Below are 27,165 nucleotides of genomic sequence, written 5' to 3'. Positions count from 1 at the left end.
CTCCCCTCCCCCTTCCTACCCCCAGGTGTAAGAGGGAAGATTCCAAGAACCAAAACCTTTGATACTCTGCCCTACTTCAATGAAGAGTGGGAGGGAGTTAGACGGTGGATGGGGCGGGGCCAGAGAGTTCGATTGCCTGGGTCCCCAGTTACTACCACTAAGTCCCCAGGCCTCTTTCTTCTCTCCCTTGCTCTCTAAACAGCGCCACCGCCATCCATGCTGCCCCAAGAGCCTTAACTCCAGAACAGATTCCAGGCAGGACAAACTGAAAGGATTTCCTTTCACCCCCTACTTTTGGCCAAGGCCTTCTGTACCACCTGCCAAGGTCAGTGAGTAAAGTGGGAGGATCTGGGCATGGAGAAAGGGTGGACAAGGCCAGAGTGCTCCCCGAAATAAGGAGAGGATATGAGTAGAGAAAAGGAGATGTTGTTAGACTGGGGAAAACAGGTCTGGTAGTGTGTGCCATCTGGGACTTGAGGTTTAGGAAGGTAAGGAACCTGGAGGAGAAGGTGGGCAGATTCTTTGGGGCAGTGTGGAGCATGGCGGGAGGCAAGTATTTGAGTCTCAGGAGTTTGGAACTCTGACCTTGTCCATGAGGTATCTCCTGAGTCAATGGTGATAGAAAGGAGTTGGGATGGAAGCTGGGCAGGAAAGTCCCGGAGGCAGCAATTAGGAGCAGGTAAGACATTGGCTGAGTAGGCCACTGCCAATCTGCGCCCTATCTTAGTCCGCCTGGGTTTGGATGAAGGGAGAGGCTGTTAGTGATTAGAAAGAAGGGAAATTAGCTAGAAGCAAAGATGTCCCAGGCGCGGAGAAATGAGCCAGGAAGTGGAGAAAGTGGCACAGACCTGGGGAAATTCCGGGGAGGGGATCAGGTTATGGTGAACTGGAAACAGGAACCTCTCCAAGGGTGGAAGACGGGCAATGCGGAGTTCCAAGAGTTGGGGGCGCGTGGAGCGAGCGCTGGCGGGCGGGTCGTGGTGGGGAGCGGGCAGCTGTGTCATCAGGGGCGGGGCGGCCCCGCGGCGACCGCGTCTGCTTGGCCCGTCCCCTCCAGCCCTGCTCGGGCTCCAGCTTCGGCGCCGGCGCTTCTGCTCGGACAACGCGCCCGCCCCCGGCAAGGTAGAGATCCCGCGAGCCCCCCTCGCCCCCCGCCGTCCGCTTCCACCCGAGCAGGAGGGGGAGGGGGTCTGGAAAGGGACGCCCCTCGAACTGGGTTAGGGCTGTTGGGCTGGGAAGGAGGAAGCCTGACAGCTGGAGCGCCTAGCTAAAGGGGTTTGCGCCCCGACGCGGGGGCAGCGGGAGGGCTGAGCTAGAACCCTGAAGGCACCGTTTCCCCCAAAACTCGCCCTCCATCCCTCTGACTCACAGGGATGGGGAAGATCGGCCCCCAGGAATCCTAGTCAGAGGAAAGTCCGTTTTGGAACAGCTACAGTGCTGCACGGGTGGATCAAGGGTTCTTGTCTGGCCTCCTGGTCCCCAACTTCCCACCCCCATTACCTCTACACCTGTCACCGGGGAATTTCTGAGACTACCTGAGTCTGAATCCCACTTTTCACCTTTAAATAAGCTTAACTGAGGAAGGAGTGCAAATTCTATTGGGTATCTCAGCCTCAGAACATACGAGTCCACATCCCCCAACCATGCCAACATAGTAACTTCCTCCTGTACTACGCAATGCCATCCCCCACCACCACCCACACTACCCCCTGTGGAGGCTTAAATATGTTTTGAGGTTTCAAGCCAAATGATTCCCTCTCAGTATCCACCTAGAAGCAGGGATGGGCAGGGAATACCCTCCCTCAGTCCTGGGAGAGAGGAGGAGAATGCAGGCTCCTGATGGGGTTAAGAGATTCAGAAGTCCAGGAAATCAGACCTAGGACCTTAAATTAGGAACCCCGGCCCTTGGGGTTTCTTGCTAGGACAGCCTGAATGTTCTGAGGGTATGGATGGTACTTGAATAGCTTTCCATCATGGTCAATTTACATAACATGCAATGTGAGCAATGAATGTTGACATGCAAAAGGCAACTTTAAATGTTAGCGCTGGCTTTGGAAATAATATTTATCTCTTGGTTACCAGCTATTTCTTTTTATAGTAGAGAAGTTGTAAGTTTACAGAAATCATGCAGAAAGTACAGAGTTCCCATATACCTCCCCTGTCACACACAATTTTCCGTTATGAGCATTCTGCATTAGTGTGGTTCCAGCAATTTTAGCAGTTAGTGTTTAAAGATCTAGAGAACAAGAGGTCCCAAGATTTAGTGGGCTGAACTAGGGATAGGGCAAATAGAGTCTGGGTGTGACCCTGAGAGAGTCCTCCTCTGTACATATGAGAGTTGGTGTCTCTTAGTTCTGAGGATGTGCTAGGGTTCTCTCCCTCCAAGTCAACTTCTTCTCTCACCCCAAGCTGGTAGGAGAGGGCAGGGAAACCAGAGAGACAAAGGAAGGGTGAGTCACAGATAGCTGATGGATGGGCAGCAGTCCCCACCCTCCCAGCCCTGGCATTTGCCTAGACTAGCCCAGGTTATGGCCTCAGGGTTGGGATGGAGCTGGAGGACAAAACTGGATTTGTTTCAGGCCTTCAAGGTCCCTGGTTCCTGTAGTTTGCTGCCCTTCAGCTCCTGGGGCAGCCAAACTTTCAATGAGTGAAGTCAGGGGGGCAGCTGAAAAGGTCCCAGCAGCCCTTATGCCCAAGGACCCTGACAGTTTAGTTTCTAATCATCTCACCTCCTCCCAGAGACAAATTACAGAATTCTTATGTTTCATGTCTGAGATATGACACAAGGGGGTAGAAGGTATACAATTGGACTTCACTGCTGCTAGGAGTCCCTAAAATTTATGCCTTCCTTGGTCAAAGACATCAAATTTCCTATCTCCAGATGTGTTTCTCTAGGTACCACCCTTGTACAATAATAATGATAATAGCTAGCATTTATTGAGTTCTTCCTCTGTGCCATGTGGTTTGCTAAGCATGTTGCATGCTTATTTCATCCCTGCATTGTGACTGACTTCTCTAGGTTTCCATTTTACCAATGTGGAAACTGAGGCTCAGAAAGATGAAGTGACTCATCCAAGAGCTAGGACTCTAATCTATGCCTGTCAAGTTTAAAAGTCCATTCTCTTAACCTCACTATATACTACTTCTCCAGGTCTAAGACACCTGTAGGCTTAGGAAGGGTCAGGAAAGGGTTGGGTCATAGTAAAGAGAGGTAAGGGGAGGGGATGTGTCCTACCCTCTATCTTTTCCATTGTCCCTTGTTTTGCTCTTTCTCTGACACTTTCTCTCTCAGAGTCCATTTCCTAGAATCTTGGAGCCATCTAAGAATCCCCAGGGATAATCAGAAAGGCTAATTAAGCCAAATAGGCCTCATTAGCTATAAGACTATTATGTATTCATTAGATTTGTTGGCAGCAGAAGTTGGATTATAATTATTGAAAAGGGCCAAATGGGTGGAGTCCTTTCTCCAGAATGACAGTGTCCCAGATCCCCTCCTAAATGTTTCCAGAAGGCCCCAGGAACAGAAATGTTATACTGCTCCAAGGTAGACAGCAGTGCTGTCACAAGGGCAGAGGCAGGAGAGGCTGCAGAGATGTTCTTACACCGTCAGAAAGGAAAGGTGCTGGGCTCTTCTATGCCCTGACTGCATCCTGGAGCCTGACCCAAGAGCCTTAAATGGGTGAGTAGAAGGGAGGCAGAAGGTCAGAATCTTGGATGAGGTACTTCAACAGGAGCTTTTTGGAATCATGCATTCATTTAACAAATATTTATTTAGCACCTACTGTGTGCTCCAAATGTTAGGTTGGACTCTGGCATCCCATTTAACAAGATTTGGATTAATATTTCCAAAATATGATTCCCCAATTTTAGAACCCTCTCTACAACCTATATTCAGCACCTACTACATGCTGGGTACTGTTTTACATTCTGAGGACACATAAGATTAACAAGTTCCTGCCCTCATGGAACTTACTCTTTGGTGAGAGAAAAAAATCAGTAAACAAAGAAGCAGATAAATTGACAAGATAATTTCCAAGTAGGATAAACTTTATGAAGGAACCAAAAGTTAGTGCTGTGCAAACAGCAGGGTGAAGGTGGGGGTGCTTGCTTTAGAATGGAAGAATGGAAAGATCAGGGAATGTCTCTCTGGGAGGAGTTGACATTTCAGCTCCGGCAAGTAGTTGGCCCTGCCAAAAGTGGGGAAGAGTGTTCCAGGCAGACAAAACAGTAAGTCTCATGGCCTGAGGCAGGAAAGAACAGCTTGAAAAGCAGAAAGGATGCCTGTGAGATAGAGACGGTGTATGAAGGAACTAGAGATGGCCAGAGAGACAGGGAGTGGCTCTACTGCGTGGTCCTTGTGCTGGATGGAGCCTCAGCCACGCCACTTAGCTGCCTTCGGAAGTCACAGCCTCTCTGAGCACCAGTTTTCTTCATCTGTATTATGGGTATACCAATAATCCCTGTTTCATAAGATGTGATTTTAATGAGTAATACAATAATAACTACCATTTCCTGTCGGCCTTCTATATCCTATGCCACCTACTTGATTCCTAGGCCGGTGGTCGGTAAGGTCCACGGGCAGCTCTTCCTTTGGTCCCCGGGTCCCAGAGCCCAAAGTTGGGGCTCCCTAAATACTGCTAACCTGACCTGGTGGAAGGCAGGCCCTGCTATGCTGGACGCCGGCACTCAACTCCACCCTCGGGTCTGAGAAACCAGGCAGGTGCCCAGAGCCTACCCCTACCCCCGCCCAACTCCGCGCGCCTAGGTGCTCGGCCCTCCCCAGAGGAGGTGCGCGGGATGCAGCCGAGGCGGGGCCGGGGTTGGGGCTGGGGACCCGGCCACAGCTCGTTCGGTGTCGCGCGTCAGAAGCGCTAGAGGTCGTTGCGGGGCGTGGGTGCCGAAGCGGGGCGCGGCCTGGGCCTGGAGGCGGAGCAGGATGGGGGCGTGGCCCGGGAGGCGCGTCGTAAACGCTGTAAGAACCACCCCGAGGGCGGGGACTGCGAGGACCCCGAGATGGGGGAGGGAGCGCGGGTCTGGGAGAGCCTGAGGGGAATGGGGTGATGGGAGGAGACCGTAGAAACAGGCCAGGCACACACTCACAGAGCCACATTTACACTGGCAAAGTGGGAGGTGGGGGGAGTGAGGGTGGTCAGAGATGACTAAAACGGGGCGGCAGAAGTCAGAGAGCAGGACAAGACTCAGAATAGGAGGAAAGTTAGACATCAGAGAAACATAGAGGCAGAGGACAGACACAGGGAAAGGAACAGACTTAGGGACAGATTCAGAAACAAGGAAAGAAAGTAAATAATAGTGGGAGTGGAGAATGAATGGAGCAGACAGAAGCTGAGAGATGCAGGCTCTTCCTGCTACATACTCCTGTCATCTTCCAGGCCCACCCTCCGAAGCGGAAGTCCCGGAGCCCGCGGTACTTACAAATCATCTTTAAGGCTATCTTTGAGAAAAATAAAAGGATGGCCAAGGAGAGGGGCCTAATGAGCCCTGGTGATTTTGCCCAGCTGCAAAAATACATGGAATGTGAGTTTTCCTCCCAGTCCTTCAGTTCTGAAGATCCTACCCCAGAGAATTCCTCTAGCTCATCACGCCTCCTCCAGTTTCCCCAGTGGACTTGAGCCAATCAGCTCGTCTACTATGCCCATGGCTGGGAGAGGGAGAGAGGGTGAAGGACAGATGCCTAGGGTCTCAACCCTCAACCCTCTCCTACCTTCTCTGTGATTTGATTGCTGCAAGTCTCAGAACAGAGGAGGAAAGAAGAGTACCATTTGGGAGGGCAGTGATCTGAGATACTGTTCTCTATTTTTGTTTCTTCTTGGAATTTCTTCTTTCTTCATCTCACTTGAATCTTTTCCTGCTGGATGTCTGGGTGAGTTTCTGGCAGCGGGCAGGAATAGCCAGACTGATGTGCTTCCATCACTCTTCACATCCTAGACTCCACTCAAAAGGTCAGTGATGTCCTAGAGCTCTTCTCCCAGGATGACAAGATGGCTACATATCTCCAAGGAGATGTGAGTGGCAGCTGGGAAGTCCTCCCCTTGACCAGCTCCTCCCATCTTTGATTGTCTTGCTCTATTGGGATCACCAACTTCCCAAGATTATTCTGGGCCCACCCCTTGCCATCCCCCCTCTCAGTACCCCAGCACCCATTGTCACTGTAGCTTTTGCTTTAGGATAAAGCAAAATGTTCTGTTAACTGAGAACCCAGCCCAAGAAACCATATGCCTACCTTGGATGCTTCTAGCTCTGCACTTATTGTCATCCTTGTCTCCACTGCTCCCAACTCTTCAGTCCCCAACTCTCACCCTGCAGACTCTCCAGAGTAAGCCTTAACTCTCATCATAGGCCATTGGGTACAAGGGATTCCAGCAATTCCTGAAAATTTATCTGGACGTGCCTAATGTTCCGGATAACCTGAGCCTGGCACTATTTCAATCCTTCCAGACTGAACACTGCTTAAAGGAGACTATGAGAAAAGGTATGGTCATGCAGGTAGGACTGGACTGGGCCTCTGGAAGAAGGTCACATTAATGTGGGTTTTGAGCTAGAGTTGGACTGAGTCACATGTTAGGGGCAAGTTTAGGGGAGAGAGGTGAAGAGTGGCCAAGCTGGTCTAAGAGCTAGATGGGGAAAATTCAAGAGAACAATCAGAACAAATAAAGGAGAAGAGACAGAGCAGAGAGAGCCCAACTTCAGCCCTGCTGTACTTTTTGTAACCAGATGTGGTGTGTCTCAGTGACGTCTCCTGCTACTTTTCCCTTCTGGAACGTGGCCGGCCGGAAGACAAGCTAGAATGTGAGTTGCCAGAATGTGTATCTGGACCAGGAGAGGGAAAGAAAGGTGAAGGGAGGGAGGGGTGTTCTCCAGTCTCCCTTTCCTCATGCTTTCATGATACCTAAAGGCTGACAGTGCCAGCCAAAGGTGGGCCTGAGAATGGGCCCATTTCCTCTATACCCCAGACCTGTTACACCTAACTCCATCCACTGTAGTCACCCTATTTCCCATGTCTTGCACATTCTCATGTGGAGGCTGAGGATGTTCTTGGGATGTGGGAGGTGTGTTTTGTCTCTCCTATTGGATTCACTGAGGGTGAAATCCAGGCCTGTTTCCCTTTCCTTATTGTCTCCTTTCCCAGGCCCAGCCCTGGCTCTGGGTTCTTTACCCAATGTGCCTCTTTATTCTGGTATAAATTCTTTGGGTATCCTCCACAAACTGACCCTGATCCCCCTAAAACACCCTACAGTTACCTTCAAGCTGTACGACACGGACAGAAATGGGATCCTGGACAGCTCAGTGAGTTGGGGAACCTGTTTGCTGGGCAAGGGAGTATGTGTCCATTTGTCTGTGTCCTTCTGCCCCAACCACGCCGGGATCTTAAGAAGTTGAGGGGGCTAGAGAGAGAGGTTGAGTCCTCTAGGACTAAATTTGGGAGTAGGTCTCAGATTCTTCACCCCTAAAAGAGGAGGCTGGAGACACAAATTGGAGGCTGCCTTGCAAACATACAAATATACACTAGACATTCACTTACTTGGTAGAGGCACCTGAGAATGAGAGGTGGGAATAGGGGTGGGATGTGGGAACCCTGACTTCTGAAGAGGAGTGTGGCTGTTGGTAGTAAGGTGGAGTATAGCTGTGGCTTTTACCTTCCTGGCCCCTAGGAAGTGGACAAAATCATCATACAGATGATGCGAATGGCAGAATACATGGATTGGGATGTGTCTGAGCTGAGGCCGGTAAGGCAGTTCCTTCTTCATGTCCTTTCCTGTACCTTCCCCAGTGGTTCCTGCATTTGTCTTCCCCCATCTCTGACAAGCAGGCTGGTTCCCTTGGCTAGGATGGCTGGACTGGGTGTTCTACCGGGCAGTGGAGAGGTGTCACGAGTGAGGGACCACTCAGGCCAAAAGCCTGTCCCCATTATCTTCTCAGATTCTTCAGGAGATGATGAAAGAGATCGACTATGATGGCAGTGGCTCTGTCTCCCTTGCTGAGTGGCTTCGGGCTGGGTCCACCACTGTGCCACTGCTGGTGCTGCTGGGTCTGGAGATGGTAAGTAGGAGAGACTTGTAAAGATGGACAAGAGACTCAGAGGTTGTCTCTCTAGGAACCTGGACCCTCCCTGACAGCTGCTCTGCCCTCCCAGACCCTGAAGGACAATGGGCAGCATATGTGGAGACCCAAAAGGCTCCCCCGACCAATCTACTGCAACCTGTGCGAGACGAGCATTGGTCTTGGCAAACAGGGGCTGAGCTGTGTCCGTGAGTGATGGGGTCTGGGAGTATGGGAGCAGAGGGGCACCCAGCTCTCTGCAGACGCATGGACCTCTGGACTTAGAGACCTGGTTTTGAATCCTGGTTGGCCACAGTCTAGGGCAAGTGTGACCTTGGGCAAGGCACATTGCTTCTTTAAACCTCAGTTTCCTTCACTGTAAAAAAGAGATACTTGTGAACATTAAATAAGTTGATGCAAGGAAAATGCTTCACACAGTACATGCCCATACCATTAAGTCTGCAAAAAATATAGCTACTCTTAGTGTTATATCTGGGCTTTCTTCATATCATCCAGCTCAGTCCTGGTCCTGGATGGGGGTGGGGGGTGGGGGCAGGCATGGGGTTGTGGTTGCTCTTTAAAGGAGAGAGTGAGGAAAAGACATAGGTCTTGGAGGTGAGCCCCCCAATCCCATACACATACATTTAATTCTTTACCACACCCTCACAGCAAGGGGTTATACTTCAGTGAGTGACCCCACCCCATCCTGAGGTCAGGAGGAAGTAGGGGGAGGGCTACAGCCAAGGCTCTGACCTTCCTGCCTCTCACCCAGTCTGTAAGTACTTCGTTCACGACCAGTGTGCCATGAAGGCCCTGCCTTGTGAAGTCAGCACCTATGCCAAGTCTCGGAAGGACATTGGTGTGAGTGGCTCCACCCCCACCCCTTCACCACTCCCATCCTGGCCCTGGGACCTTGCCCACTTGCTGCCCCCAGCTCCTCCCTTCCCTAGTCCCTGCTCAGAACCCCCAAGACAAGGGGTTGCCTTTCTCCCCTAGGTCCAATCACACGTGTGGGTGCGAGGAGGCTGTGAGTCTGGGCGCTGCGACCGCTGTCAGAAGAAGATTCGGATCCACCACAGTCTAACAGGGCTGCATTGTGTGTGGTGCCACCTAGAGGTCAGTTCCGGAGCTGCCCCTTCCCAATTCGCCCTCTCCCCACCCGCCGTTTCATTCGCCTCCCCCCACCCCACATCTCCCAGCTACTGTTGCCTCTGTTCCCAAGAGCTCTCTTTCCAGTAACAGACCCCCAAGCTGAGGGGTGACGAGGTCTCCTCCGTGATCTCTCTGTGTCCACTTTGTCTTTTAGATCCACGATGACTGCCTGCAAGCCGTGGGCCATGAGTGTGACTGTGGGCTGCTCCGTGATCACATCCTGCCTCCATCGTCCATCTACCCCAGCGTCCTGGTGAGACCCTCAGGCCTGGACTGGGAGGAGACAGGAGTGCCTCCCCAGTGAAAAACAAAAACAAAAGTAAAACACAGAGAGCTGTCTAGACTGGACACCCTGTATTTTTAGGATTCAAGTCAGACTCTTACCTGTTTAGAGATTCACGCACAATCCAACTTTTCTTTCTTCTCATCCCTTCCCGCCTAGGTCTCTGGACAGGAGCGTAAAGTTAGCAAAACCAGCCAGAAGAGCATGGAGGATTTCAATCTGAGCACCTCTGAGGCTCTGCGGGTACAGGACTGAGGGGCTTAGGCTTCATGGTGGGGGCTGGTAGTTCATTAGGGCCATCACAGGAGGGACTGTAGTGGGGAAACTAGGGGATGTTGCCGAGGATCTGGAAGCCCCACCCCGGTAGGAGAGAGGAAGGAAAAGAGGAGGGAGGGGGAAAGCATCTTGGTGGGGTGCCAGTCCCCTGTCCCTGTCTCCAGGACTCATCTCAGCTCTGACAAAATCCTGCTTTCCTTATCCTTATTTTCTTCCCCCATCCAGATTGACCCTGTTTCCAACACCCACCCACTTCTCGTCTTTGTCAACCCTAAGAGTGGCGGCAAGCAGGGAATGAGGTGAGGAGGAAAGATCTACTGGGTCTTTCAAGACTAAGAGGGGGGCCTACAGAGGCTGGAGGGAGGAAGGGAATGCTTGGGTGTGGAGGGGGCATACCTTGAGGAGGACGTCATGAGGGGGGTATCCAGAAGAGTCTACCCAAGAGCTCTCCTTTTTTTCCCCTCACACAGGGTGCTTTGGAAGTTCCAATATCTACTAAACCCTCGACAGGTGTTCAATCTCCTAAAGGATGATCCCGAGTTTGGGTGAGTATAGGTTAGCGTCACAGTGTTTGTGTGTGTCTGTGTATCTGTGTATGCCGGGAGAAAGCAAGAAAGAGTGCGTGTTGGGTGGGGAGGGTTTGCGGACCCTGAGAGGACAGAATTCAGAATGCATATTTCCCTGAGTATCCCCACCTCTGAGGTCTCTGGCTCAAAGAGGATATCTTGTCCTGCTCTCAAAGGATGGAGATACCATTTTCTCCTTAACCACTGAGACGTTGCTATGACTTTCTCCATTATCCTTTTCTCTGCTCTAAAGAGAAATTGAAGGAGTGAATGTGGCTCAAGCCATTGAGCCCGCCTCCCACATGGGAGGTTCCAGGTTTGGTTCCTGGTGCCTCCTGAAAAAAAACAAAAACAAACAACAAGCAAAACAAGCAAAATAAACTTAACTCGATGAAGCCAATGTGTCTCAGTGGTTGAGCACCGGTTTCCCACATATGAGGTCCTGAGTTCAGTCCCCGGCCCTTGGTACCAAATAAATAAATAAATAAATACTCAAGTTTTTTAGCAAAGTGGAAGGGTTTGTAAGAATGAGAGACAAGAAGTAGCCTGGCTGTTCAGGAATGGGGTAGCCTCAGTCCTGTTATCCTTTCTCAACTTCTCTCTCCCCTTTTGTCTCAGGCTCAAATTCTTCAAAGATGTTCCTGATTGTCGGATTTTGGTGTGTGGTGGCGATGGCACAGTAGGCTGGATTCTGGAGACCATTGGTCAGTGCAGGGAGAGGTTCCAGCCAGGGGACTGGGGCAGTGGCCTTCCAGAGCTAATTCCCTCCACCCATCTCACCTGCCTTTCCAGACAAAGCCAACTTGCCTGTTGTGCCTCCTGTGGCTGTATTGCCTCTGGGCACTGGAAATGATCTTGCTCGTTGCCTAAGATGGGGAGGAGGTAAGTGGTTAGAAATTGTTTTGCTGGGGGTTGGGCAGAGTGGAATAGGAAGGGAAAGACACAGAGAGAAGAATCTAGGCATTTATGCAGAAAGAGGATTGAGGAAGAAGAGAAGCACAGATGTTTGGGTACCAAAGTGGTGCGTCCGAAGGGAAGAGAGCTTTGGAAAAAGCAAGTCCCACACTTAGGAGGTGAAGTAATCTCAACCTAAAATGGTTAGCGAGGACAGTCCTCTTCCCTACAAACCTACAATATCCTTCTGTTTCTCCCAACCAACTCTTGGTGCTCAGAGAATCAAGGAATATGGGGGAAGGGGGGAATAATGTGGGAATTAGGAACATTGTATAAGAGCTAAGCCAGATGCTGAGTGAGATGGAAATAGAGGGGAGCTTGGCCATGATTCATTCATTCCTTTAACCAGTGGACCAGATGATCATTCATTCATCATCATTTCTTTCCGGGTCTATTGCAATAGCCTCCTAAATGGTCTCCCATCTCTAGTCTCTCTTTGACTTTTCAAGGGAGAAAGGGTTCAGGGGATAGTGTTGGTAAATAAAGAGGTCAGTGAGGGGCAAGTTGAGTTTGACTCCTCTTGTTGCTGAGGATGTTGAGTCCAGAGTCCAGTTCTGAGGTCACTGGAGGTTATGGAATAGGGGTCTGCTAAGGAGGATGGAAGGCATTCTAGGTGGAGGAAGTAGTGTAAGAACAAGTCCAGAGGAATCAGCAAACAACATGGTGGTGCATTAGGGGAACTTTAAGTCCTTCATAGTGATTGGGACATTGGGTGCAAGGTGGGGAATGGAGAGAAGGAGGACTGAGTTCTGCAGGGTCTGGATTACAGAGGATCATAAATGCCATGCTTAGGAGTTTGTAGCTTTATCTGCCAGAGATCACAAGCTGACAGCCCACAGAAATTATTTGTTTTGTATTGTTTGCCTTTCAATATTTAAAAATGTTTTGAACTTGATTATATCTACATGGGGCATGTCTTCTTCAATTCACCACTACTCCCTCAGCTGCCTGCTATTCACTATTCACTCTTTTACCTTTCCAACCCCTGAGGCATTTGAATGTGCAATCCCTGAAATATGGGGAACTCTTGAAAACTAAAAGGAAAAACCTGGAATAGGAATATATATGTGTATACATACATATATATAATAAATAGTATTCCAGAAAATAAAAATATGCCCAACTACATATTATAACTTAAGTCTTATATGTAGACATATGATTTATTTTAAAATCAGTTTATATATATATATATATATTTTATTAGCAAATTTGTGATTTTACAAAACAATCATGTGAAACCTGCAGAATTCCCATACATCACCTCTCCACAAATACCTTGCATTGTTGTGGAACATTTGTTACAGATTATAAAAGAATGTTATCAAAATATTGCTACTACCTGTGATCCATAGCTTGCATTTGATATATTTTTCCATAAACCTCCCTATTATTAACACCATGTATTAGTATTGTACATTTGTTATAGTTCATGAGAGAACACTCTCATACTTGTACTGTTAACCATAGTCCATCATCCATCACGTGGTTCACTGTGTTATACAGTCCCATGCCTAGTACAATCCATCCAAAGTGTTTAATCTGTGACTTTCATTTTTATCAGAGTTGTGCAGTCAAGTCATCACCTCAGTAAATTTTTGAATGTTTGCCTTAGTCCAAAAGTAAAAATTCCACACCCCCCTGTATAAGTCAGTCAAAGGGGTGCTGACACAAAATAGCAGAAATCTGTTGGCTTTTATGAAGGTTATTTATTTGGGGTAGAAGCTCACAGTTACAAGGCAGGCCCTAAAGAGTCCAAATCATAAGAGGTGCTTTCTCACCCAAAGTCATTGGCTACATGTTGGAGCAAGATGGCAGGTGATGTCTTTGAGGGTCCAGCCTTCCTTCTTCTTCTTAAGGCTCCATTTCTCTCTGGGCTCAGCTGCTGTGCTGGCTCCACAAGGCCAGCTGTAGACTATCAGGTGAATGGCTCTGTCTCTCTTCCTGGGGCTTCTGCCTGTCTAAGGAGCCATCTCCATTCCTCTGTGTTCTTCTCCTGTGTGTTCACTTCCTGGGCTCCAGCTCAAAACTCCAACTGCCCTCCTCTGTGGTGCAGTTTCACTGTGAGTCATTCAACGTCATACTGACATGGCCCTTCAAAGCCTTCATCAATATTTAATCAAGTAAAAGTAAAACATCTGAATCCAATATACTCTAATATGCCCAGAGGAAAAGACTGTTTACAAACATAATCCAGTATTTCTTTTCAGAATTCATCAATAATATCAAACTACTACACCCTCTATTATTTTTTTTTTAAAGATTTATTTTTATTTATTTAATTCCCCTCCCCTCCCCTGGTTGTCTGTTTTCTGTGTCCTTCCGCTGCGTCTTGTTTCTTTGTCCGCTTCTGTTGTCGTCAGTGGCACAGGAAGTGTGGGCGGCGCCATTCCTCGGCAGGCCGCCCCCTCCCCCGCGCTGGGCGGCCCTCCCCATGGGTGCACTCCCCGCGCGCAGGGCTCCCCCACGCCGGGGACACCCCTGTGTAGCACGGCACTCCTCGCGCGCATCAGCACCGCGCATGGGCCAGCTCCACACGGGTCAAGGAGGCCCGGGGCCTGAACCGCGGACCTCCCACGTGGCAGACGGACGCCCCAACCACTGGGCCAAAGTCCGTTTCCCACACCCTCTATTATTGACCCTTAGCATTGATATCATACCTTCTTTGACCTTGATGCAAGAATATTATAATATTGCTGTTAATATTGCTGTTAACTGTGCTCATGAGTTACATTAATTTTATTTTCCCACGCATCATCATATTCTTACCACTTTGTAATAGTGACATACATTTGTTCTAGTTCATAAAAGAACATTCTTGTATTTGGTACTATTAACCACAATCCTCATCCACCACCAGGATCACTGTTATTCAGACCCTAGATTATTGTCTCTTTTTTTTTCCTCTCCCCTTCCTACCTCCCCCCCGAGTTGTCTGCTGTCTGTGTCCATTTGCTGTGTGTTCTTCTGTGACTGCTTCTATCCTTCTCAGCAGCACCGGGAATCTACGTTTCTTTTTGTTGCGTTATCTTGCTGTGTCAGCTCTCCGTGTATGTTGCACCATTCCTGGGAAGGCTGCACTTTCTTTCGTGCTGGGCGGCTCTCCTTATGGGGCACACTCCCTGCGTGTGGGGCTCCCCCACACAGGGGACACCCCTGCGTGGCACGGCACTCCTTGCGCGCATCAGCACTGCACGTGGGCCAGCTCCACATGGGTCAAGGAGGCCCGGGGTTTGAACTGCGGACCTGCCATGTGGTAGGCAGATGCCCCATCCACTGGACCAAATCTGCTTCCCCTAGATTATTCTCTTGCTTGCTTTCAATTGACATTTACATTCCAAAACTACCCCTTTCAGCCACAATCCCATTTATAAACCAGTCATGTTAATTATACTCACTATAATATGTTACTATCAACTCTATCCATTTCCAAACTTTTACAGTAAGGCTAATTAAAAATTGTACGTACATTAAGTATCTCACCTCTTCTTAGCCCTCATTCTATCCCTAGTAACCTGTACTCTAGGTTTTGACTCCATGTGTTTATTCTTCATATTTAGTTCATAACAGTGAGACTATATAATATTTGTCCTTTTGTGTTTTGCTTATTTCACTTAGCATAATGTCTTCAAGGCTCATCCATGTTGTCATATGTGTCCCAATTTCATTCCTTCTTACAGCAGCATAGTATTCTATCATTTGTTTATCCATTCATCAGTTGATAGACGGTTGGGTTGTTTCCATCTCTTGGCAATTGTGAATAATGCCACTATGAACATTGGTGTGCAAGTGTCTGTTCACATCCCTGTTTTCAGGTATTCTGGATATATTCTTAGAAGAGGGATTGCTGGATCATACAGCATTTTTATATTTAGCTTCATGAGGAACCACCAAACTATTTTCTACAGAAGATGCACCATTCTACATTCCCACCAACAGTAAAGGAGTGTTCCTGTTTCTCCATATCTTCTCCAGCACTTGTAGTTTTCTGTTGTTTTTGTTTTTGTTTTAAATAATGGCCATTCTATGAGGTGTGGGATGATATCTCATTGTAGTTTTAATTTGTATTTTCCTAATAGCCAGTGATATTGAGCATTTTTCCATGTGCTTTTTCACCATTTGTATTTCCTCCTTGGAATAATGTCTATTTAAATCTTTTGCCCATTTTTTTTTTTAAAGATTCATTTATTTTTATTTATTTCTCTCCTCTTCCACTCCCCTCCCCCCAGTTGTCTGCTCTCTGTGTCCATTCACTGTGTGTTCTTCTGTGTCCACTTGTATTCTTGTCAGCGGAACCAGGAATCTGTGTCTCTTTTTGTTGCATCATCTTGCTGCGTCAGCTCTCCATGTGTGCAGCGCCACTCCTGGGCAGGCTGCACTTTTTTCGCATGGGGCAGCTCTCCATGTGGGGCACATTCTTGCGTGTGGGGCTCCCCTGTGCGGGGGACACCCCTGCATGGCATAGCACTCCTTGTGCACTTTGGCACTGCGTGCGGGCCAGCTCACCACACAGGTCAGGAGGCCCTAGGTTTGAACCCTGGACGTCCCATGTGGTAGGCAGATGCTCTATCCGTCGAGCTGAATCCATTTAGCTCTTTTGCCCATTTTTAAATTGGATTGCTTGTTCTTTTATTGTTGCGTTGTATGATCTTTTTATGTAGCATGGAAATGAAACCCTGGTCAGATATGTAGTTTCCAAATATTTTCTCCCATTGTGTGGGCCACCTTTTGACCTTCTTGACAAAGTCCTTTGAAGCACATAAGTGTTTACATTTATGGAGGTCCCACATATCTGTTTTTTCTTTTGTTGCTAATGCTGTCCATGTAAGTTTTAAGAAACCACCACCTACCACCAGGTTTTGAAGATTTTTCCCTACATTTTCTTCCAGGAGTTTTGTGGTTTTAGCTTTTATATTTAGGTCTTTGATCCATTTTGAATTTTTGCATAAAGCACGAGATGTGGTCCTCTTTCTTTCTTTTAGCTATGGATATACAGTTCCCACAGCACCATTTCTTGAATAGACTGTTCTGCCCCAGCTGGGTGGGCTTGACAGCCTTGTCAAAAGTCACTTGACCATAGATGCGAGTGTCTGTTTCTGAACCATCAGTTCATTTCCTTTGGTGTATACATCTATCTTTATGCTAGTACCATACTGTTTTTTTTAACACTGTAGCTAGGTAATAAGATTTAAATCTGGAAGTGAGAGTCCTCTAACTTCGTTTGTCCTTTTAAAGATGTTTCTGGCTATTCGGGATCCCTACCCTTCTAAATAAATTTGATAATTGGATTTTCTATTTCTTTTTTTTTTTTTTGGAATTTTTATCAGGATTGCATTGAATATATAAATTTGGGTAGAATTGACATCCTAATGATATTAAGCTTTCCAATCCATGAACGTGGAATGTTCTTCTCTTTATTTAGGACTTCTTTGATTTCTTTTAGCAACGCATTGTAGTTTTCTGAATACAGGTTCTTCATGTTCTTGGTTAAGTTTATTCCTAAATATTTGATTATTTTAGTCACTATTGTAAATGGAACTTTTTTCCTGACTTCCTCCTCAGATTGCTTATTACTAGTATATAGAAACACTACTGGTTTTTTTGTGCATTAATCTTGTATCCTGCCACTTTGCTCGGTTTTTAGCTCTGGTGGCTTTGTTAATAGATTTTTCAGGACTTTCTAGATATAGGATCATATCTGCAAATAGAGAAAGTTTTACTTCTCCCTTTCCAATTTGGACAAAATCAACTTTTAAGTCCATAACATCTTTGTTTTCCTATACATTATTAGGTACTTTGAAATCATGTATTTTGAGTCTTCATTTTTTTGTTCTACAAATGAGATATTCATAGCAGTTTTCTGCTAATTCAACCCAAATCATGAAAATAAGGATGTAAATACAGTATTAATGGAAGTTTATGTTGACACTGAAAAAAACATAAGGTTTGAAGTGGAAGAAATAAAAGGAATGCCGCTATGGTAGCTCTGTGGAGGATGGACTGGAGGAGTGAGAAACTAGAGATGAGGAGACAGGGTTAGAGATTCCCTTGTAGAAGTCCAGACAAAAGATGATGAACCCAAAAGCAAAGGCAGCAGCAGTGGAGTTGATGAGGTAGAAGCCACAGCACTTGGTGAGTGATGGAGGTTATGAAGGAGGAGGTAAAGTCTAGTCTGGGATATTTTCTAGGTTTGTAGACTGAGTGGATAGGAGCACCATTTACTAACGTTCAAGAATTCAAATGGGAATACAGGAGGAGGACCATTTTGAGAAAGAAAGATAGATTCAGTTTTGGACTTGTTGAGGGTCAGTAGAGCAAACAGATGGAGATGTATGGTGGGTAGTTATAAATAGATGACAGGAATTTAGGAAAGAAGTCGAAGGCAGAAATTAATGTGTGAGAGTCATCTGCTTATAGGTGGTAATTGACATCCTGGGAGTAGGTGAGACTACCCAGGGAAAGAGGTAAGAAGAGAAGGTGAACAAGGACAGTAAGATCCTGGTAAACACCATATTTAAAGGGTGAGCAGTGGAAGAAGAGTTATTAAAGGAGACTGTATTAGTTTCCTTTTGTAGCAAATTACCACACAAAGTGGCTTAAAACAACATTAGTACATTATCTTACAGTTCTGGAGATCAGAAGTCAAAATGGGTCTCATTAGGCCAAAATCAAGATGTTAGCAGGGCTGTGGTTTTTCGAGAGACCATAGAAGAGATTCCTTGCCTTGCCTTTTTGAGTTTTTAGAGGCTGTCTGCATTCCTTGGCTCATGGCCCCATTCCAGCCAGCAGTGTTGTTATTCCAACCTCTGCTTCCATTGTCACATCTTCTCTGACGCTTCTCTTCTGTCTTCCTCTTTCGCTTATAAGGACCCCATGATCCTCCTGGGCCCTCTCAGATTTTCAATGATAATCTCCCTTCTCAAGATTCTTAATACATCTTCAAAGTCCTTTTTGCCATTAAAGGTAACATATTCACAGATTCTAGAGATGAGGACATGGACAACTTTGGGGGGCCATTATTCTGCCTGCTACAGATAGGAAGAAGAAACAGTCAGAGTGGTTCTTCTGTACCCAGGAGAGAGGTATTTCAGAGGCCAAGTGACAAGTTTCAAGAATTCAAATGGGAACTAAAGTTAGACTATTGGTTTTGGCAGGAGTCTTCAACAATCTTTGCCAAAAGAGTTTCAGCTGGCTAGAAGAGATGAAAGGCAAATCACAGTGGGTTGAACTATCAATGGAATGTGAAGTAGTAGGAGACTTACTTTTTTAACCTTTTTTTGCCTGATTACAAAAATAATACCACTGTGTGGTTAACTCAAAAAACGTTTCAGGTGTACATAATAAGAAAGTGGAAGTTCCCTTTAATCTACTTCCTAAAGTTTTGGGTCTATTTCTCCATGTTTTTTTTCTAGACACATACATATTTAAACAACAGTTTATAGTTCTCCTCCTCCACTTCCTCCTTTTTCTTCTTTAACTAAGTAGTTCATTTTCATTATCATTATGTCTCAATACAATCAGGTTTGCCTCACTCTTTTTAGGATTGATTGATATCTCATTATGTGAATATGCCATAATTTATTTAACCAGTCTCCTATCGATGGACATTTGGATAGCGTTCAGTTTTTTACTATTACAAACCATTCTGCAGTGAACACTCTTGTATATCTATCTTTGTACACACATGAGAATTTCTGTAGGAGAGATTTCTAAAAGTGGAATTGCTGGTCCATAGTATATGGACATTTTACATTTTACTATTTTTTTTTTAATTACCAAATAATACATCTGTATATTTGCACTATAAAATATTTAAAGAAGTGTGTAAATCTTCAAATACTGGTCTCCCCAACCAAATTCCATGTACTTCCCACAGATAACCACAGTTTCCTCTTCATATTCATTTTTCTGTTTTTTACATGTACACAAATACACACAGAGATTCACTTATATGGCTTTTTTTTTTTTAAGATTTATTTATTTTTATTTATTTCTCTCCCCTTCCTCCCCACCCCGGTTGTCTGTTCTCTGTGTCTATTTGCTGCATCTTCTTTGTCTGCTTCTGTTGTTGTCAGCGGCACGGGAATCTGTTTCCTTTTTGTTGCGTCATCTTGTGTCAGCTCTCCGTGTGTGCGGCGCCATTCTTAGGCAGGCTGCACTTTCTTTCGCGCTGGGCGGCTCTCCTTACGGGGCGCACTCCTTGTGCGTGGGGCTCCCCTACGCAGGGGACACCCCTGCATGGCCCGGCACTGTGCATGGGCCAGCTCCACACGGGTCAAGGAGACCGGGGGTTTGAACCGCGAACCTCCCATCTGGTAGACGGATGCCCTGACCACTGGGCCAAGTCTGCCTCCTATATGGCTTTTTAACAAACATAAATGAGATCCTACTGAACAGATTGTTCTGGGACTTTTTTTATTGAATAATATGTCTCAGAGATCTGTTCATCTTAGTACATGTAGATAGATTTCACTCTGTATTCAATAGCTGCACAGTATTTTCTAACATGGGCTTACCATAATTTTTATAACCATTCCCCTACTAGTGAACATTTAGATTGTTTCCAGTTTTTCACTGTTCCAAAGATTGCCTCAGAAATCATCCTTGTACATCCATCTCTGTGCATGTGTGTTAATAGGAGAAATTCCTAAAAATGGAATTTTTGGGTCAAAGGATATGTTTTGATAAAATTTGATAACATTTTGATAAATTGCTGTGATCTATTAACTTTATAAAAATAAATAAATAAATAAAAATTTTTGCCTTTCAAAAATGAGTTATCATTTTTGTGCTACAACTAACAGCATGTAAGCATGCCAGTTGATTCCTCATAATCTCATAAACACTTGGTTTTCTCAGACTCTTTCTACAATGTCACGTCGTTAGGCAAAAAAAGTTGTTTCAATTTACAGATCTTTTAATTATTAGTAAGAATGAGTATCTTCCATATACTTACTTGTCATTTGTATTTTTTTGATGATTGATTTGTTTGTATTATCTGCCCATTTTTCAATTGCCTTTTTTTAAAAAGCAGTTTTATTGAGATAATATTCACATACCATACCATCTATCCAAAGTGACAACCAATGGTTTTTAGTATAATCAGTGTTATGCATTCATTGTCACAAAAAATTCTGGAACAATTTAATTACTCTAAAAAGAAAAACTCCATACCCATTAGCAGTCATCTCTCAATTCTTCTATCCTTCCCTAGCCCTACATAACCACTAAACTAATTCCATCTTTATAAATTGAGCTATATTTACATCTTATATAAATGGAGTCATACAATATGTAGGACTTGTGTCTGGTTTCTTTCACTTAGCATAATAGGTTGGGTTGGTTTTTTTTTTTTGCCTATATTAACACCTTGTAACATTAACATGCATTTGTTCAGTTTCAAAGAAAAAGTTTTATTTATGCAATATTACCCATATTCTTATTTCACATGAAGTTTTACTATGATATACAGTCCCATGTTATATTTTTTAGCTTTTCTTCAAATAATATCCATGACCTTAGACTCCCTTTCAACCAGTCATACCCATAATAGCACTGCTAGTTAACAAACACTATGTTGTGATTTCACCTTTTCTATTCATTTCCAAAGATTAACAAACAACCTTTTTACTAATTCTGCACAAGTTGACCCTTAGCTTTCCATTCTCTACTCTCATTCTATTTTCTGGTGACCTATATTCTAGTTATTAATTCCATGAGTTTACACAATATATTTAGTTCATAATAGTACAGTGATTCAGTATTTGTCCTTTTGTGTCTGGCTTGTTTCACTCAATATAATGTTTTCCAGGTTCATCCATGTTGTCATATGTTTCACAATTTCATTTCTTCTTACAGCTGTATAATATTCCATGGTGTGAATACACAATTGGTTTATTCATTCATTGGTTAATGGACACCTGGATTGTTTCCATCTTTTGACAATCGTGAATAACACCACTATGAACATAGGTGTGCTGATATCTATTTGTGTCACTGCTCTCAGTTTTCCTGGGTATTTACCCTATAGTGGTATTGCAGGGTCACATGGCAAATCTATATTCAACTTCTTTAGGAACTGCCCAACAGTCCTCCACATTGGCTGTACCATTCTGCATTCCTCCAAATAGTAAATAAGTGTTCCTATCTCTCCACATTCTCTCCAACACTTGCAGTTCTCTATCTTTTTATTAGTGGCCATTCTGATAGGTGTGAAATTATATCTCATTGTAGTTTTGATTTGCATTTCTCTAATTACTAGTGATGTTGAACATATTTTCATGTGTTTTTTCACCATTCGTATTTCTTTGGACAAATGTCTATTCAAGTCTTTTCCCCTTTTTTTTAAAAAAAAGATTTATTTTTTATTTATTTCTTCCCCCCCCCCCCCCCCGCCCATTGTCTGCTCTCTGTGTCCATTTACTGTGTTTTCTTCTGTGTCCGCTTTTATTCTTGTCAGTGGCACCAGGAATCTGTGTCTCTTTATGTTGCATCATTTTGCTGCGTCAGCTCTCCGTGGGTACAGTGCCACTCCTGGGCAGGCTGTGCTTTTTGCGAGGAGCAGCTCTCCTTAGAGGGCACACTCCTTGTGCGCGGGGCTCCTCTATGCGGGGGACACCCCTGCGTGGCACGGCACTCCTCGCGTGCATCAGCACTGCACGTGGGCCAGCTCCACACGGGTCAGGAGGCCCTGGGTTTGAACCCTGGACCTCCCACGTGGTAGGCGGATGCCTTATCAGTTGGGCCAAATCTGCTTACCGATCAGTGTCTTCTTGATGACCTTTATCTCTTTAGCCATATTGTCTTTCAACCCATTAATTTGATTTTGTGTATTTGTATGAATTTCGTTGATAAGTTGTCTCAAATCTGCTGTCTCTCCTGGGGCTTTGATATACTCCTTTAATTGGCCATATCTTCCATTTTTCTTAGTATGGCTTATAATTTTTTGCTGATATCTGAGCATCTAATTAGGATGGTGAGTTTGCTCTGATGCTCAATTTCTCTGTTTCATAGAGATTTAGTGGTAGGAAGATGTTTTACTGCCATTCTTTGATTCTTGATTCAACCTATTCTAGGTCTTTAGGATGGTCTCTGTTAGTTCAAACCTGGGTCATGGACCCAGTCATGGGTTGCATACTTGCTTCCAAGGGCCATGGGTAGTGGTGCTTTAAAGGCCAGAAAAAGCCTCTCTTGTATACTTTTAATTCCCTCTTGTACACTTCCTTGGTCCACCACAGATGGTGCTCTTTGATAGCCCTCTCAGTTCAAAGTTTGGTCATAGTGTGTTTGTTGCAAGAAGGACAGCAACAATGTAGCTGAGGAACCTGCCTGGAGGCTATTCAGAGCCTCCAATTCAAACTTTCTCAGAGGCTGTTTGTTCCCCAACCTTTGTTAGCAGCCCCTTCCCTGGTGTCCAGGAGGAACTAATTCCACTCCCCTCTGCTTCCTCAATAACCAGTCCTGGTCAGTAGCTAGGGAGAGTGAGATCTCTTTAGTCCCTTGCTGACTCCCAAAGCAAACAATGGCACTACCCCTGGCCTGGAAGGGCTCCTGGGACACAGCAGACCAAACCTGTGAGTCAAAAGCTGAGTCAGCCTTAAGCTATGTCACTCTTTCTCATGTTTCCTGGGACAGGTGGATCTCTGCAGCCCCCTGATTGCAGCCACCAGCCAGAGGCCAGAGAATTGAAAATTGTCTGCTTCTAGGGTGGGGGAAGGGCGCCAGCAGCTGCCCCTGCAGCTTTTAGTCATGGTCTTAATGCTGAGATTTTCTCCCCCTGTGCCCCTCTCTCTTGTGGGTAGTGTCAGCCTTCCCCTGGTTTCCTAAAACCTACAACTTTTTTTTCAGGCCATTTCTGCCTATTCTCTAGGTACTTTTTCCTGGGAGAGAAGAGAGTCCCATGTCTTTCTAATCCACCATTTTCCTGGAAGTCTTCTATGTTGTCTTTTTTAAATTAGTGATTTGTGAGCATATTTCTTCAGTAACTTCATGTTATTTTTATTTATATTTTTATTAGAGAAGTTTTAGGTTTAGGGAAAAATCATGAAGAAAATAGAGTTCTCATATATCTCTCACACATACAGTTTGCCTATTATTAACACTTTGAATCAGTGTGGCAGCTTTGTTACAATTGAGGAAACAATATTATTATAATTATACTATTAACTGTAGCCCATAGTTTTAATTAGGGTTCACTGTTTGTATTGTACAGTCCTATAATTTTTTTTAAAATTTTATTCTAGTAACATATATACAACCTAAAATTTTGCCCTTTGGACCATATTCAAATATGTAATTCAGTGGAGTAGTTAATTATATTCACAATGTTATGCTACCATCACCACCACCCATTACCAAGACTTTTCCATCACCTCAGAAACGCTGAACCAATTAAGCATTAACTTCCCATCCCCTACCCCCACCCTGGCCCCCGTTAGCCTGTGTTCTAGTTTCTGATGCTATGAATTTTGTAATTTTTTTTTTCAGATTTATTTATTTTTCACATTATTTATCTTAATTTATCCTCCACCCCTCCCGCAGATGGTTCTCTTGTCTGTCTGTTCATTGTTTTGTTTGTCTTTCTCCAAGAGGCACCGGGGACTGAACTGGGAACCTCCTACATAGGAGGTTACTACGGAAGGGCCTGAGCCACATCCACTCCCCTGTAATTATTTTTTAAATGTTGAGGACATTAGTCTATTATATGTGCTGCAGATATTTTTTCCTGGCTTGTATTTTTGTTTTAGATATATGTTTATTCATTTAACCATACAGAAGTTTTAGATTTTAGTCTAATTGTACTTACCAGTCTTCCATTTTGACTTCTAGTTTTGGATTATGCTTTAGAAAGGTCATAAATATTCACTCATTCTTCTTCTAATACATTTTCTATTTTAAAAAATTTAAATTATTTGATCCATCTTGAATTTATTTTGGTATAAGGAGTAACTTGTACATCTAACACCATTTATTAAATAATCTTCCTTTTCCCTATTTATTTGAAATGTCATTTGAAGTATATTCCCTTCTATATATTAGTCTATTTCTAGGCACTCTATTCTTTGCTATTGAACTTCATATTCTTTTCACTGTGCCAATATGCCGTTTAGAGATTATTGCTTTCTACTGAGTTGTTTGGTGGGATGGGAAGAGTCAGAGAGAGAGATTATCCCCATTCATTACTTATCTTTGTTAGCATTGCCCTGGCTGTTCTCTCCACGCTTCCAGATGAATTTCAGCATTATTTTTAGATGGTCACACATAATGGAAACACTCACCCTCCATGACAGTATGGAGAAAAGAGTTAGCAAGGGGCTGACCTTAAGATTGGCCCATGGAAGGCACTACCAAGCACCCTCCCCCTTTGCTGGCAGCGGCTGGGAGTTCTGCAGAACCAGGGCAGGAGACACCTGGAAATTTGTGGAGTTGGGAGCTGAGAGCAGTCCCTGGGGTCCCGGGACTCAGTGCTAACTTGTCTTCTCTACCCCTAGGGTATGAGGGACAGAATTTGGGGAAGATCCTCAAGGATTTAGAGACAAGTAAGGTGGTACATATGGATCGATGGTCCGTGGAAGTGATACCTGAACAAACTGAAGAAAAGAGTGACCCAGTCCCCTTTCAAATCATCAATAACTACTTCTCCATCGGTGTGGTCAGTGGAGTAGATGTGGGGGTGGGGAGAGGGAGGAAGTGGGGGCTAAATGGGCAATCTGAAGGAGGGCAGAAAGGGCAAGTAGAGGTTAAGAGAGCTGTGACACAGAGTACAATGTGAGTTGCAAGAAAAGAACTTGGGGAGTACTGCTCCCAGGCAGGAGAGTTAGAGAGAGAGTTCTCAGCTGGGAGAGGAGACAGGTGTCTAATCCTACATGCCCTGAACTCCCCAGGATGCTTCCATTGCTCACCGATTCCACATCATGCGGGAGAAATACCCTGAGAAGTTCAACAGCAGGTAAGGGAAAGGAGAGGGGGTATGGGCATACACAGTGGCAGGACCAGGCTGTGACCAAGTTGGACTCAGAACACTTGGAAGGGCAGTGAGACCTCGAGGAAGCCCCCACACCGAAGCTACCCTTGTTCCCCATGGGACTGGAGCTGGGAGGTTGATGCCCTTTCCTGTCACCTAGCCTGCTCCCACCAGCACTGTGTAACCTGTCCCCTCCCTACTGGGCTATGTGGTGGGGCTGACACAGAATGAAGAACAAGCTATGGTACTTCGAATTTGCCACGTCTGAATCCATCTTCTCAACGTGTAAAAAGCTGGAGGAATCTTTGACAGTTGAGGTGTGTGTGATGAGAGCTAACCCTACGTCCTTTTCAGCTTATATCCAAGTTTCCCCCACCACAGCCACCCTTGGGGATTTCTCATATTCTTGAACCTGTACTCCTTTGACCTTCTCCCAGCTCTCCAACCCTGATTTTCCAGATCCTCCAGATAGACCAGCCCCTATTTCCCTGCATCCCTCACAAATCTCCAAATCTAGCCTTCCCATTTTGTCATCTGGTGGAGGGAGGGGTCACATCTGTGTTCATGCCAGGAGATGAGGATCTGTGCCTGCCCCAATTGAGACTGTGCCCCCTTCCTTCAGATCTGCGGGAAATCCCTGGATCTGAGCAACCTGTCCCTGGAGGGCATCGCAGTGCTGAACATCCCTAGCATGCACGGGGGCTCCAATCTCTGGGGTGATACCAAGAGACCCTTTGGGGATGGCCATGGGATCAACCAGGCCTTTGGCGCTACAGCTAAAGTCATCACCGACCCTGATATCCTGAAAACCTGTGTACCAGGTGAGGAGAGCAGCCTTGGGAACAGGTGGGACTAAAGAGGCAGGCCTTCCTTTGGGCGCACTCTGCTTTTGTAAAGCCTCTGAAAGCCTGTCTCTATTTCCTATCCCCAGACCTAAGCGACAAGCGGCTGGAAGTGGTCGGGCTGGAGGGTGCAATTGAGATGGGCCAGATCTATACCAAGCTCAAGAGTGCTGGACGGCGGCTGGCCAAATGCTCTGAGATCACCTTCCAGTAAGGAAGACTCCAGCCAGGGGCAGAGGGAGGGACTAGGGCCAGAACGGAAGGGTCATGGGAATGGTGGGGAGAGACTGGACTAGGAGGGCTTCCTTAGTGACAGAGGGTCCCAAAGCCAGCAGAAAAAGCAGAGTGTTAGTGTTTGCTTGATAAGGAAAGCTTCATCAATTTGTCCTGGCCTCCCACAGCACCACAAAAACCCTCCCCATGCAAATTGACGGGGAACCCTGGATGCAGACACCCTGTACAGTGAGTATTGCCTGTGCCTGCCAAACCCAACCCATGGACTCCACGAATCCTGAATCCCCACTCAACAGCTTCCTCATGTCCTTTGTGTACTGTTTTTCCCAAACCCTGATTTCCCAGCCCCCGACCTTCCTATCTGGCCTCTTTAGGGCCCCAGAGACCCACCCAAACCCCACAGATTCCCCCCCCCCCCAAATCTCTGCTGCTCCAGCCCCAAGGCACAGCCTCTGAATGTGTCTCCTTCCCTTCCAGATCAAGATCACGCACAAGAACCAGATGCCCATGCTCATGGGCCCGCCCCCACGCTCCTCCAATTTCTTTGGCTTCTTGTGCTGAGGGGACACCCTCCCTCAGCCTCCAAGCTTGCCATGAACACGCCTCCCCATCCCTGGACTCCACCTCCTCTGCCTGTACATTGCTGCCACACCCTCCTGCCAGCCCAGGGGAGTATCCCTTCACCCTCACAGTATTTATTATCCTGCACCACCTCCACTCTTCCCATGCACATGTACACACGTGCACACACACACCACAAACATACATTCAAAGTGCCTCATCTGAATAAAATGATTTTTTTTTCCTATTGGGATATCTGCTGATAAGTGGTACACC

At 45.7% G+C, this 27,165-nt stretch overlaps 1 protein-coding gene across 4 annotated transcripts; it reads left to right on the top strand.

Moving 5' to 3' along the window:
• The first annotated feature begins 34 nt into the window (after positions 1-34).
• Positions 35-27,136, top strand: DGKA (diacylglycerol kinase alpha). Of its 4 annotated transcripts, none has more exons than XR_009188203.2 (24): positions 35-325; positions 5,391-5,535; positions 5,947-6,023; positions 6,358-6,490; positions 6,733-6,807; positions 7,256-7,305; positions 7,671-7,745; positions 7,939-8,058; positions 8,153-8,267; positions 8,831-8,919; positions 9,055-9,174; positions 9,365-9,463; positions 9,653-9,736; positions 9,995-10,068; positions 10,240-10,314; positions 10,954-11,039; positions 11,128-11,217; positions 24,780-24,940; positions 25,173-25,237; positions 25,413-25,569; positions 25,875-26,073; positions 26,184-26,304; positions 26,496-26,556; positions 26,806-27,136. XR_009188203.2 is itself a non-coding variant. In XM_012528120.3 (24 exons), exons 1-24 carry the CDS (start codon positions 80-82, stop codon positions 26,887-26,889), a joined length of 2,535 nt encoding a protein of 844 aa, XP_012383574.2. In that variant the 5' UTR covers positions 35-79; the 3' UTR covers positions 26,890-27,136. The 4 variants fall into 4 exon arrangements, 3 of the variants coding, with proteins under 3 accessions (XP_012383574.2, XP_004466132.1, XP_012383575.1); XM_012528120.3 differs by having other exon boundaries at positions 25,479-25,569; XM_004466075.5 differs by lacking the exon at positions 35-325 and adding an exon at positions 1,026-1,122 and having other exon boundaries at positions 25,479-25,569.
• Positions 27,137-27,165: the final 29 nt, after the last annotated feature.

Source organism: Dasypus novemcinctus, chromosome 12 (assembly GCF_030445035.2).
Source record: "Dasypus novemcinctus isolate mDasNov1 chromosome 12, mDasNov1.1.hap2, whole genome shotgun sequence".
Classification (NCBI taxonomy): Eukaryota; Metazoa; Chordata; class Mammalia; order Cingulata; family Dasypodidae; genus Dasypus; species Dasypus novemcinctus.
The sequence above is the reverse complement of the archived record's forward strand: the minus strand, read 5'-3'. Positions and strand labels throughout refer to the sequence as shown.